Source organism: Rhinolophus sinicus, chromosome 15 (assembly GCF_057876585.1).
Source record: "Rhinolophus sinicus isolate RSI-liver-muscle chromosome 15, RSI-T2T, whole genome shotgun sequence".
NCBI classification, from domain to species: domain Eukaryota; kingdom Metazoa; phylum Chordata; class Mammalia; order Chiroptera; family Rhinolophidae; genus Rhinolophus; species Rhinolophus sinicus.
The window spans coordinates 63,337,158-63,351,394 of NC_142515.1; the positions used below are offsets into that span (position 1 = coordinate 63,337,158).

General features: G+C 48.1%; 1 protein-coding gene across 2 annotated transcripts in view; it reads right to left on the reverse strand.

Moving 5' to 3' along the window:
* ARHGAP22 (Rho GTPase activating protein 22) overlaps window positions 1-11,403 on the reverse strand; it is a 212,290-nt gene extending 200,887 nt beyond the window's left edge. The window contains exons 1-2 of one of the 2 annotated variants that reach the window (XM_019730133.3): window positions 11,102-11,403; window positions 7,303-7,467 (exon numbers count right to left, since the gene is read on the reverse strand). In XM_019730133.3, the coding sequence (XP_019585692.2) occupies window positions 7,303-7,354 (52 nt within the window). In that variant the 5' untranslated portion in view covers window positions 7,355-7,467; window positions 11,102-11,403. The remainder of the gene's footprint in view (window positions 1-7,302; window positions 7,468-11,101) is intronic. The other variant, XM_019730136.3, reaches the window with a different exon arrangement.
* Between the last annotated feature and the right edge of the window lie 2,834 nt (window positions 11,404-14,237).

Consider the following 14,237-nt stretch of genomic DNA (forward strand, 5'->3'; position numbering starts at 1 on the left):
ACATATATATGACACTCCTTACAATGACTGCAGAATATACATTATTTTCATGCACATGTGGACCATTCTTCAGGATAAACCATATACTAGGCCATAAAACTGTAAATCAACTGGTGAGTGAATAAACAAAATGCACATCCATACAACGGAGTATTATTTCGCTAAAATTGAACAAACTACTGATATACATGAGAACATGAATGAGCCTCAGAAATCTTATGCTTTTGCAGATGGTGGAGTAGGTAAACACAGTGCTCACCTGCTCTCAGGGCCACATTAATTACAACTAAACTACTGACTAACCATCATTGAGAATCTCCTGAAGTCTAGCTGAATCAAAGCCCTGCAACTATGGACATATGAGTACAGAAGCCACTTCGAGGCAGGTTTGGGAACAGGCTGGTCCCAAACCTGTGTGAGACTATTAAAAATTGGGAGGGATATCCTGGCTGTGGCGGTCCCTCACGGAGGAGCAAGAGGTTCCAGCATCACACCAGGCTCCCCAGACCAAGGTTTCAGTGCCAGGGAGACGAGTCCCCATAACTGGCTGTGACAACCAGTGGAATTGTGGCTGAGTGAGATAAAGGGAGGCTTTAGTCCTAGGTACTCTCTTAAGGGGCCCACACATAGGCTTATCATTGATGGAATCATTCACTCTGAGCTCCAGTTCTGGGGTGGCAGAGCCAGGGACATATGGGGAAGAACTGAGTTGTCTGTCTTTAGGTTGAGGGCTGGAGGGGCAGCTTTCTCCTGCATGGAGGAGCTGGCGGAAGCTTGTGTGCAGAGGAACGCTGATGCCATATCTGAGTCTCCATTAAACTGGCTATCACCTTTTGTCTGCCCCACCCTAGTTATTCCCTGAGACCACACCCCACCTAACTTTCAGGCACACCCAAGCCACTTCCAGTGGCTTTTCCATATAAATGGCCTGCCTGACTCATGCTGTGGAGTTTCCTAAAATCTCTCAAAGTTTCATAAAACCCAAACAAGCAGCATTTAGCTACAGCATGTCCCGTATTTCTGGTTGAGCAGCCCCCTAAGCCTGGTACTAGTGACAGCCGGCCTTGGTTCATGGCTTGGCCTCTAAGGCAACTCCAAGTACAGTGCAGGCAGTGGCCATCTCTGGACTGCTTTGTGGCTCATGCCAGGTGGCCCTGGTCAGGGCACAGACTGCGGCTGAACTTGGCCTGCAGCAGATCCTCTCCCAGGAGGCCAGCACTGGCAGGACCAATGGCCAGCTTTGGACTGGGTCAGAGCATCACCCAGCCACCTCCAAGGATGGCACACCCAAAGGACAGACTGTGCAGGCACCAGAGCCTTGCGATAGCGAACCCCGCTCGGTACGGTCAGCCTCTGCACCACAGCTCCTCCACTGTAGTCACAGTCAGTCCTCACAACAAATCAGCCTGTGGTGAGTCCCTCCCGTTGATGTGCAAACAGCAGTCAAGGCTCAACTACAACAGAATGGCACATACAACCCACACAAGGGACACAACTGGAGCACCCAGCTCAGGGGACCAGGGAGACTGCATCACTGGGACCCACAGCACACCTACTACATAAGGCCACTCTACTCAGACCGAGAGGCATAGCAGCCCTACCTAGTACACAGAAACAAGCACAGGGAGGTAACTAAAATGGGAAGACAAAGAAACATGTCCCAAATGAAAGAACAGAACAAAGCTCTAGAAAAAGTACTAAACAAAATGGAGACAAGCCATAAATCAGATATAGACTTCCAAACACTAGTTATAAGGTTGCTTGAGATCTCAGGGAAAACTTCAACAAAGAGATAGGAAACATAAAAATGGAGATAGAAAACATAAAAAAGAATCAGTCAGAAATAAAAAATTAAACAACGAAAATGATGAACACATTATAGGGAATCTACAGTAGATTAGATTAAGCACAAGACTGAATCAGCAATTTAGAAGATAAGGTAGCAGAAAACACCCAATCAGAACAGGAAAAAGAAAAAAGAATCCCAAAAAATGAGGAGAGAATAAGGGGCCTCTGAGGCAACATCAATCATACCACCAGTCACATCAAAGAGGTACCAGAAGGAGAAGAGAGAGAACAAGGAATTGAAAACGTATTTGAAGAAATAATGACTGAAAAGTTCCCTAACCTGGTGAAGGAACTATACATACAAGCCCAGGAAGTGCAGAGAGTCCCAAACAAGATGAACCCAAAGAGGCCCACACCAAGACACATCACAATTAAAATACCAAAGGTTAAAGACAAAGAGAGACTCCTAAAAGCAGCAAAAGAAAAGCAGTTAGTTACGTATAAGGGATCTCCCATAAAACTATCAGCTGATTTCTCAACAGAAAGTTTGCAGGCCAGAGGGAGTGGCAGGAAATATACAAAGTGATGAAAAGCAAGGACCTACAACCAAAATTACTCTACCCAGCAAAGCTATCACATAGAATCAAAGGACAGATAAAGAACTTCCCAGACAAGAAAAAGCTGAAGGAATTCCTCACCACCAAACCAATATTACAACAAATGTTAGAGAGACTTCTTTAAGACAACAACAACAAAAACAAAAATCAAAATATGAAATATTAAATGGCAATAACTACATATCTATCAACAATTACTTTAAGTGTAAGAGGATTAAATGCTCCAATCAAAAGATAGGGTGGCTGAATGGATAAGAAAACAAGATGCTTACATATGTTGCCTACAAGACACTTACTTCAGATCAAAAGACACACACAAACTAAGAGTAAAGGGATGATAAAAAGATGTTTCATGAAAATGGAAAAAAAATGAAGCTGGGGTAGCAATACTTACATCAGACAAAAAAGACTTTAAACCAAAGGCTATAACAGGAGACCAAGAAAGACACAGTAATCCCATTTCTGGGTATTTAGCCAAAGAAACCCAAAATGCTACTTCGAAGAGATATGTGCATCCATAAGTTCATTGCAGCATTGTTTACAATGGCCAAGATGTGGACGCAGCCTGGGTGTCTGTTGATTGAAGAATGGATAAAGAGGAGGTGGTACATATACACACAATGGAGTAATGCTCAGCCAGGGAAGGGAATGGGTTCTTGCCATCTGCAGTGGCATGGATGGACCTGGAGGGTATTGTGCTGAGTAGAGTATGTCAGATAGAGAAAGACAGATGCGATGTGATTTCACTTATATGTGGAATCTAAAGAACAAAATAAATAAACAAACAAAACAGAAACAAACTCATAGATACAGAGAACATTTTGATAGTTGCCAGAGTGGAGGGTGGGTTGGGGCTGGGTGAAAAAGGGAAGGCATTAAGAAGTACAAATTGGTTGTTACAAAGTAGTCATGGGGATGTAGGGTATAGCATAAGAATACAGTCAATAATATTGTAATAACTATGTATGGTGTCAGATGGGGATTGGATTTATCACGGTGATAGATGGGAAGGGGGTTGGGGGACAGGGTACAAAAGATGAAGGCATTAAGAAGTACAAATTGGTAGTTAGAAAGCGGTCATGGGGATGTAAAGTAAAGCACAGGGGATATAGTCAATGATACAGAAATAACTATGTATAGTGCCAGGTGGGTACTAGACTAGTCAGGGGATCACTGCTTAAATTACATAAATGTGTAACCACTATGCTGTACACCCAAAATTAATATAAAATAATTTTGAATGTCAATTGTCATTGAAAAATTAAAAGAGGGAGGAAAAAGGTGAAGGGGAATGAGGTTTAAATTTCCAGGTATAAAACAAGTAAGTCTTGGGAATGTAATGTGAAGCACGGGGAATATTGTCAATAATATTGTGGTGGTTGCTGGACTATGATCATCGCTTCTTTAGGTATGTAAATGTTGAATAACTAAGGCGTACTCCTGAAGCTTATATAATATTGTATGTTAGCTATATTTTAATAAAGATCTTTAATAAAAGATTGAAGTTAAAACATAATTTTGAAGGGAAAAAAAAAAGAAATCTTAGCTAAATGAAAGAAGCCTGATGCAGATGAGTACACACTATGTGATTCCACTTATATAAAATGTCCAGAAAAAGCAAATTTATAGATACAGGAGACCAATCCATGTTTTCCTCGGGCTGCAGGTAGGAGTGGGAATTAATTTCAATAGCATGAGGGAATGTTTCCAGATGACACAAATGTCCTAAAGCTGGATTATGGTGATGGTTGTACAACTCTATAAATTTACTAAAAAATCATTGACTTGTATACTTAGAATGGCTGAATTTTATCATATGTAATTCACACCTCAATAAAGCTGTTAAAATATGTAAGTGTATGAGACAATAACAAATACTATGAAGAAAAATAAGGCAGGAAAGAAGGATAGGAGAGTTGGGGTGGGGTTGTAATTAGTGCAGTCATTGGTGTAGTTTGCCAACTACTTCAATCCTCTCCTAAGCCTGTGACAGGGCTACTTCCTGGCCCCCTGGTGGGTAGCTGGGGCAATGAGTGGTGAATGGTGTGTGACTTGTGTGACTTCCCGGCCAAGGATTTAATCACTGATATGAAACGCTTCTAGAGCTCAGTCTCTCCCTTTGCCCTCTGGCCTGGCCACCAGCACCGCTTGACACAATGGTTGTTCCGTCCGCCTGGGTCTTTGAGTCACTATGATGGGCAGGTTACCTCTGACCCAGTTATTGTGTAACCTATATCCCATTGGGACACAGACAGGCAGTCAGTGAAAGCCTCAAAAGAAGATGGCATTTGAGTAAAAGTCTGAAGGAGCGAGTTTGTGAGCCATGTAGATACCTGTGGGAGAGAGGGCAGAAAACATGCAAAGCCTGGCACACCTGAGGAATAGCAAGGAGGCCGGCATTGCTGTACGACACTGTGAATGTACGGATTGGCACTGAATTAGCAGTTCTCCTTAAAATGGCACACCTGAGGGATAATGAGCGGTGGACGGACAAGCAGATGGCGTGATGGGTAATGTGGGCTGATGCAGGAGCCAGTGGCCTGGGAATCGGCTGGGATGTGTTGAGCCAGTGACAGATCTAATCAGCTTTAGGTTTGAAGAGCCTTATTCCAGCTGTAATATTGAGAGGAGATGGAGGGGCCAATGGCAGGATCAACAAGACCAACGGAGAGGTTGCGAGTGGACTTCACAGCCTGCTGCTGGTCCTTCTTCCCATAAGCAGTTCTGACCCGATCAGTCGTATGCTTACAACTTGCTACAGCTCCTATTGCTCATGAGAGAGTCTCAATTTCTTAACATGACACCAACCTACCTTTCCACTCTGTCAACCACCACCCCTCTTCCTACTACGTCAATTCTCCTCATTCTGACTCTTCTATTCTCCCAGGACACACTCTTGCCTCCTTCCCTGGGTTCTCGTGGTCCCCTCACACCACTGCCATCCACAGCAGGGAGGAGAGGCTATGCTCCGGAGACAGGCCAAGTGAGCCCAGCCACAGTGTTGGGGAGGCACAGGGGAGGGTGGTGATGGAGGATGCCCCCTGCGTGGGTCCTGAAGCTTAGCTTGTGGGCCAGGAAGTTGGGGGCCTATAGGAAAGGTTGGATTGAGAGCTGCCTTCTCCTTCATCTGGACACTCTGGCAAGAGGCCACCATCTTTCTCCCCACTATGATTCAGCCACACAGTGGCTTCATGGTGGGGAGCACCCAGGAGGGTCAGCTACAGGGAGAAGCTGCCAGCTCTTGGGAGACAGTCAGGCAGGACAGTGAGCAGGAGTCTGGGAAGCTGGTGAGCAGAGGCCACAGCTGGTCTGAATGGGCAGGATAGGGCTGCAGGAAAAGCCTACAAGTAATGGCGCCAAGGGTGCCCATGGCTGGGTAACAGTTTCAGCACCAGGCTCCTGAGCGAGAAATCCAGACCTGTGCTGGCTGGCCTCTGACTTCCTGTTGCAAGGTCCTGGGCTTGACAAAACTGTAGGCAAAGTGAAGTGAAGTAGGGCAGTACAATTTAACTCCAAAGAATGTTCCATTTGCCCTAATTCCCTGAAATTTTCACTTAAAAACAAGCTCAAGTTCCCAATAATCTCCAATAGAGGGGAGATGGGGGGAGAAGAGAGGGAAGAGGAAAGGGGAGAGGGGAGGGGGTAGAGGGGAAAAAGGAGAAGAGAGAGGGGAGAGGAGAGAGAGGGGAGTAATCTAATCACACTCTTTAAATCCAGGTATCTTGTGCAATGTCTCATTTGTCTTTTTCTTAAAGGATTGTCATCTGTACCCTGAAGCCACGAGACATGGAAATCTGGTGGCTGGAACCTTCCACAAAAGCAAGTGAGTTTTCTGTTCAAACCAGATGATGCTATAAACCCAGCTCAGAGGAAAATATCTAGAGATTTGACAGATACCCAATACATTAGGACTGAACAGAGTTAAAGGCCAATCCCAGCTGCTCCCACCCCTACTGTGGGAAGGGTGGTCCAGAGAGGTTTAACACCCTGAGACGTGTCCAGCCTAGAGTTGGATCCAGGTGACCTGGCTAATGAACATAGAGCTTGAGCCTCACCCTCCAGATACCCGCTCAGACCTCACCAAAGGCTGCCGTGTGCAGTTGGAGGCTGCCCTGGGCTCGGTCTGGAGGTTCCTGGCCCTGTTTGAACATTAGGTTCACCTGGGAATTGAAAAATAAGTTGATGTCTGGGACCCACCCAGACCAAGCTCCAAGTATTGCCCAAATCTCCAGTAGTATTTAAAAGTACCTGGGGATTTTCAAAAGCTCCTTTATGATTCGAATGCACAGCCGTGTTGAGGACCACTGACTTTCTCCCACTAGCATCTGGGATTTCAGCCATCATCCGCAGGTGCCCAGATCCAGAGAGCATGAAACACTGTTGTACAACCACACAACCAATACCTGTGTGACCCAGCCAGCCAGTACCTGCATGGACCCATCCAGACGGTCGTCCGACTTTGTTTACCTCCTGGGCACTATGTGGGGGGCTACTGACCCGTTCTCACTGTTTCTGAATTAACTGCCTGGCTGGACTGCTTCCAAGCAGGGCAGAGCAAGCAGCTTTAGGAAGTACAGGCTGCCCCAAGAAGGACTTGTCTCAGGCACCCAAGGTCTCTGAATGTCCTCAGAGCCCTGAGTCACTGGAGCACAGGCCCCTCAACAGTGGTGATCACATTGAAGGAAGCCTCTACTTTTTCAGGCAGACACGGAGCAGCTTCCTAATTCAGAGCTGAGGGCTGTGCCATTGGCCAGCGCCTGGGCCCAACCAGGTGCCCCTTGGTGCTATCAGCCCACAAAACCAAGACGGCTCTTTTGGGTGGCCTCGCGTGGCCCCTCCCTCAAATGAGAAGCCGCGAGCAAATCATACTTCACACGGAATAAAATAAAATTCTTACCAAAATATCTGGCTGCAAACGTTCTTCTTTTGCTGGAAGCTGTCGGCAGCATAATGAAGCTGGCAGTCTATGTACAAATTTCTTGTGTATCGTTTTTATAAAGAACCAACCACATCCTCAAGCAGACAAGCTAATTCCTGTTTTCCAGTAACAGGAGATCAGCATCTATAGAAAATAAATATATTTAGAATGCCCTTTATCTGGTGTTTTCTTGGATTTCAAATAAGAAGCCTCGCTGTGGGGAGCTGGTCCCTTAAATGTAGACGCACCCAGGGATCTTGGAAAGGCCTTGGGCAACTCGTGGGGCCTCTGCTCTGTGAAAGTCACAGTTCCTCCGGTCTGTGAAATGGGAACAGTGATGACAGTGACCTCTCAGCATAAATGCAGCATCTACGAGACAGTGGGGGTGCAATGGCAATGCCCTCCACATATGTCAGATGCTATGCTTGGTCTTTTCAACGAACTGACCGATTTAGAAGGGGCTGTGCTTTCCAGACAGCTGTGAAAACAGGCACCAGCGGCAACCTGCAAACCTACAGCATGATTTCCAGATGCCATATATAATGCTCGTCTTGTGTGTACGGCAGTCCTGTTAGTAGGGAGATTGGGGACACTGTCCCCACCCCCAGATGGAAAGACAGAGCCCTGTAGCACCCAGTGGCAGACCCTTACTCTGGTCCACTGGCTGCTAACAGCTCAGCTTCTCATTCCATTGCTGGAAATTCAGCATCATTATTGCATAATTTATAGTTGTGGAAAATCAAAAAGAAACATCCCAGTTATGAAACAGCCAAGTGACGTTTATGCAGCCATCAACATCACTGACACAGCGGTTATGGCAACATAAGGGAAAGGCAATTCCAAGGGGGCAGAGTTACCCAACTTAAACATGTACTAGGGAGTTTACAGAGGTGAGGAGCAACCGTTGGGAGGACACACCCAGAATGTTCTCCCCACCACCTTCCTGATCTCCTTTCTCCCCTGCCTCTGCTGTGTTGAACTTGTACCGCCTTTGTGATTACAGAACCAACCACTGTTACACAGATGAAACAAGCATCGCCAATGCTTACGGAGGTTGGATCCTTTCACCCCTGGCTGCAGGCTGTGGGAAAGCAGGGACTCAGGACGCTGAACAGCACTCAGTCAGCAGGCTGTGTGGGGGCCGTGGCGTTCTGCTCCAGGCCTGCGCCATCAGGGGACATCTGTGCTGCTGGTGTTCTCTGCGTGGAGCAGAGAGACAGTACAGAGGACTGTGCCTCCGGAGTCACAGGGGCAGTTGGGAGCAGAAGCCTGAGGGTGACAGCCTAACTGCTTGAAGAGAACAGCAAAGCCCCAAACCATAGATGTTGCCATGTCCTTGGGCCCACACGAACAGTGGTTTGTCTTGCAAAGGGAAGGCAGTGCAAAGTGCAAAGAGATGGAGCCCCCAAATACACAGCAGACATGGAGCCAGAGCCACAAAAAATGGAGGGGTGGAGAGTCAAGTCCGAGAACCTTGGAGCTAGGACAGACTTTGGGGATCATTAGGGACCTAGAGTGACATTTCTCCGCATTCTCTAAGCATACAGGAGTGGGAGGGTGACAAAGGGGAATGGGGAGTGAGAGGAAGGAGCCTGTCCCATGACCTGGTGTAGTAGGAGCTTTAGAATTTAAAACTCCACATTCATGTCCAGGGTTTTCCTTTTATAGTAGTATAAATTTGGACGTGCTCCTAAAACAGGATTATCAGTTTTAGCAAACAAAAATATGGAATGCTCAGTTACATTTTTAGTATAAGTGTGTTCCCAATAATGCATGGGACATAACATCTATTATAAAGGTATTCATTGTTGATCTGAAATTCAGATTTAACTGGGTGTTCTGTATTTTATCTGGCAACCCTATATTTCTACCTTCTGGGTATTCATTTTATTTTTGGTAAAAAGAGGATAATCAGGTAAGAAACTTTCAGTTGCTAGAAACAAACAAACAAAAGAATTAAAATTCGCTTAAAACATAAGGAGAGATTTATTAGCTCTTTTAGTGGGAAAGTCCTCACACATGGGCTTCAGGCATGGCTGGATCCAGCAGCTTGACAATGTCAACCAAGTCTGTCCCCCGCCCCCCAGTTCTTCTGTTTGCTTCCTGGGGTGTCTGCTTCATCCTAATCAAGAGGTTGCCTTATTATTAAAAAATGCTGGAAACCAGCTTCAGGAGCAAATACTTTCTCCTTCATGTCTAACAGGAAGAAAAAACTTTTCTGGTAGTGTCTCTCTCATAAGTTTTAGGAAGCTTCCCCCCCTACTCTCCCAAATATCTTCTCTTGCCTTATGGCCTTGATTGGGCAACCGATCTCTCCCTAAACCAATCCTGATGGCTGGGTAATGAGATGTACTGATTGGCTAAAGCAACCTGGATTCGTCTTAGGAGCTGGGTGGAGTTGGCTTCCACAGGCATCTGGGCTGGTATAAGAAAGAGGGAGATGCTAGAATAGATGCCAGGGAACTAAGACAAAGCGGAGGGGAGGAGGGCTCCAAAAATACAATGCCCACTGCAAGTTTCTCTAAGGGTAAGATAAATGAGACTGACCCCCAAAGGTGTACATGCGTGCGTGCATGTGTGCGTGCGTGTGTGTGTGTGTGTGTGTGTGTGTGTGTGTGTGACAATGTTAGCTCTTCCCTTTGGACATGTTGATTGCCCTACTTTCTTTCCTAGGCCCTATCCTTCTCCTGGCCAGGTCTACAACCCAAGCTCAGCTCTGCTGTTACAGAGCAAAGAGGCCACCCTGGGAGACAGTGAGCTGGGCCTCTGTCCCGGGTGTGCCCTGGGCAGGTCTCTGCCCCTCACTGGCCCCACTACCTGGGCGGGGGGGATGGAGTGTGTGTGTGTGTGTGTGTGTGTGTGTGTGTGTGTGTGTGTATGTATGGGCGGGGGAGGGCATACTGATGCCAGGAGGGCTCTGGTTAGAGCACTGACCTTCGCTGACCTCAGCCTGTAGTGGGGATGCCAAGGCCCCAGGGAGTAGGCATCTACTTTGGGGAGCACATGGATGGAAGGGCAGGTATGGTGGGCTCGGCCTATCAGCTGTAAGAAAGCAAACTCAGGGGCAGAGGGACCAGAAAACTGGTCTCCAATCCCCCACCCCAGTCCTTGCCTTCCCGTCACCCACCTTTCTTTGCAGTGGTATTTAAGGGCAGACCACACCTTCGTGTCTAAGCTAGGCTCAGCACAACTGGGGCAACGCTCCTGGGCCTGCCAAACAGCACTGTGAAGAGCAGTCGTGGACAGCAAGCTGGGGATGACTCAGCCAGGAGCGGCTGGCACGGGACACATTCACTGTGGGGGCACTGCTCTGCTAGAAACACCAGTCTGCCTGGACTTAGGACATGCTGCCCTGCAATTGGCATCACCACACCGCAGGCATGGTCAATAACGTCAGCTAGCACTTAGTAGGTGCCGATGGTGGACCAAACACCCTCACCCGACAGCATCTGAGCTGAGTATTACAGTGGACTTGTGAGCCACTCCCAGTCACACAGTTTAACACGGTGGGGGTGCGGGTTCAAACCCAGGTTGCTCTGTTCCCTGCGGCCTCATCCCTCAAGCATGGGAAGACGGCTGCTGTTGTCCCAGACTGGCCTAGCCACGTGTTTACCCTATGGCTCCTCATTCATCTCCCACAGGGCCCCCAGCTGCGCCCCGTGTGAGCACGGGGTAATGAGCACCCCATCACAGTGTGGGCATATGGACCCTGGCAGGTGGGGGTGGGCCTGGCTCCCAGGAAAGCTGCCTGGGTGTTGCCCCACTGGGGTCTGCTCACCTGGTACGGGGAGCCGGACACCTCTGTCTCTGCTGCGGGGATCCTGCCTGGGGATCCTTCCTCAGGGCACCGCCTGGAGGGAGCGCTCGGGGCTCCCTGCCTCCTCTTCTCACTGGGGCCTTGGCCTTGGCCCTGCCCCCAGATCCCCCATGTGACAAGCGAGCAGGGGAGGCCGGCAGGACCAGGAGGAAGCTGCCCTGGGCTGAACATCATCAGCCAGATTCCAGGCTCACTGGCTCCTCAGTGCCTCTGGGGATGATGCGTTGATGGCCGTTGTCCTTGGCCTGCTAAGAGCCTGAAACAGCTTCAGCTCAGGAAATGTATCCCGGGGAAGCTGACCTCTTCCAGGAAGGGCTGGGGCAGAGCCACTCACAGACGCCGACCTGGAATTTGACTTGGTGCAGTGCGCCCCCTGGCGGCACCATCAGGCACCGCCTCCCACATCTCCAAACCGCGGCCTCCCTTGCATCCAGCCCCATCTCCACATTTCTCCCAGCAGCTGGATCTGCAAGCTCTGACTTACCCCACTCTCACCTGTAGCCTCATCTTCCTTGGGGCCACGCGTAGCTGGCAGGATGTGTGGAAGTGCTATGTATTTCTACACTGAGTCTTCCTCCGAGCCGCTTTATTCTGCACCCCTGGCCCAGTAATGTGTCTTCAGTATGGGGAGGAAGTGGGGCTGGAGAAGTCATTAGCAGGGGAGGGAGCACTCAGGTTGCAGAAGGGGGATCTGAGCCACTTCTTAAGGACCGAGCATCACCCAAATCTCCCCACTTTCTGGAGTGGGGAAACTGAGGGTAGAAAGATCCAGCGAATTTCTCAAGGGGACAGATTACAAGTGGCATTGCTGAGATCTGAAACCAAGGCAGCCGATTCAAAACCTCTTGCAAGCCAAAGCCACGGAAAGAAGCAGGCAGATGGCCCTCATTGGCCTCCCAGTGGGGCGTTGATGGGCAGAAAGCCTCCTTCCCTGAGGGTGGGACAGCCTTCCCCTCACCTAGGCTCAGTGTGGCCTCTCACTCTTGTTTTTCCTGATCAAGGTAAGCATGGCTGGCTATGGACAGGTAGCCTCGGAAAGCCATCTGGACAAGCTGGGGTTGTGATGGAGTCTCCGTGAGTCCTGCCTCAGGGAGGAAATGATGGCAGAGGCAGGCCCTGTGGAAACCTTCTGCCAGCCCTTGGAAGCCCCTGGGAGTGGGGCAGGGCTGGTTGTGGTGGAGAGGAATTGCTGGCACAGGTACGGGAGCACAGGTCCTGCTGCAGGGCTGGGACTCAGGGCTCCTGAGAAACAAGGTGTAGGGTGCTGTTTTCAGTCCCCACTCTTACAGTGGGCTTGACTGGAAAGCAGCACAGCAGGCCTCCTGTGTGCATGCACCAAACAGGGTGAACTCTCCATCCAGGCTTGTGGGGGAGGCAGTGAAAGCTGCAGAAGGAAGAACAAGGGCACTGGACTCAGGCCACAATGAGTTTAACTCCTGCCCTGGATACTTTGTAGCTGGGTCACTGCATAAGTCACACCACTTCTCTGAGCCCCGGACCCCACCTGTAAAATGAGGGTAATGACAGTACCACTGCCTCGAGGGGTCCGTCCCAGGAAGTGCCTGTCCCTCTACCTCCCTCGTCGTCAGCAGCAGCATTAGCAAGGGCAATGTTTGGTTCTCAAACTGGGTGTTAGTTTTGTAATAAATTCTGCATTTAATTTACATGATAAGTTCAAAAGTAAGCCGTTTTTATAAGGTTGGATAACCAGCTTATAATCAAACACTCTTAGGTGGTGGTGGTGCCTGAGTTTGCGTTAGCGTTGAAAATCGAATTGGCAGCAAGTGGCAGAGAATGTCTGTCTTCAGTATTCAGTATGTTGGGCCCTGGTGCAGTGTGTCTCCGGGGGAGCTGGTGGCTATGTTGTGGGTGCCTTTTGGGCCTCTTCTGGGGCCTTTCGGGTGGCATGGTGGGAACCCTCAGCCCTCGCCAGGAACCTGTCACCATCAATGGGCTGACTGGCTTCCCTGAAGTTAGGGTCTTTGTAGGGATTCAGGGGGCTTTAAAGCCCGCAGAAATCAGGGTGGTCACAACAGTCCTCTGGAGGCCTCTGCTCAGTGAGCCACTGAACCCCAGCAGTCAGTCACAAATTCAGCCAGAACCACACCAGCGATCACACTGAATTGAGTTCTTAGGGGACCCTTTGTTTGTTCTTACGTAGAAAAGTAGTTTATAAGTTATAAGCATTGTCAGGTTAGATATTGTTGTATGTGTGTAAATATTTAAGTCGATGCTGGAGCCCAGGGATTGTTTCCCCCTTCTTTTGAAGAGAGCTTCCCATTATTGGGTAGAAGAAACACAGAACTAATTAATATAATATAGTAGATACTGAGCAATCCTGACTGTAATTGGCAGTTATGGCCACAAGATGGCGCTCTCAGCACACTACTTGCGCTAATCGGTTTTCCAGCAGCGCATTTGTAACCAGTCTGAGGAAGCCCTTCGGAGGAGAACGGGCTCTTTGGCCTGAGGGAGCTCAGAGGAGTCACCTCCGTAGCACCACGGGAAACACACTTCTGAGGGGCTCAGGGCTGCCACAGGGTGAGGCAAGAGAGGCATCTAGGATACAAATTTTAAGGAGGCAATGACTGCCTCACTTGCCTCCCCATCTAGTCCAGGCCCTGGGTAGCCCTACTGTATTGCACAGTGCAGCACTAGACTTTCTAAAGTCAAGTATGCATGTCAAAAATTCAAGAGTAGCAAGTAAAGAACAGCAGTACAATGTATAACTTCCAAACCAGTAGAGGGAGATAAAAACAAAAAAAAGAATACTTAAATTCAATATAATGAAGAGAGGGGAAAACAAACTTAAAAGAAAAATTATGGTAAATATAAACACAAAAGAAAAAAGTGAAAAATATGTATAAATATAAAAGTAATCATGGTAAATGTAAACAGATTCAGCTCACATATTAAAAGCTAGAGTTACTTGGCTGGATTAAAAAAAAATTATAGCTGTTTGCCAGGATATCTAAACCATAACAACACAGAAATATTGAAAATGATATACCAGCCAAATAGTATCTAAAAGAAAATTGTTGTAGTAATATTAATACGATATAAGACAGACTAACGAAAAGGCTTTACTAAGGATACT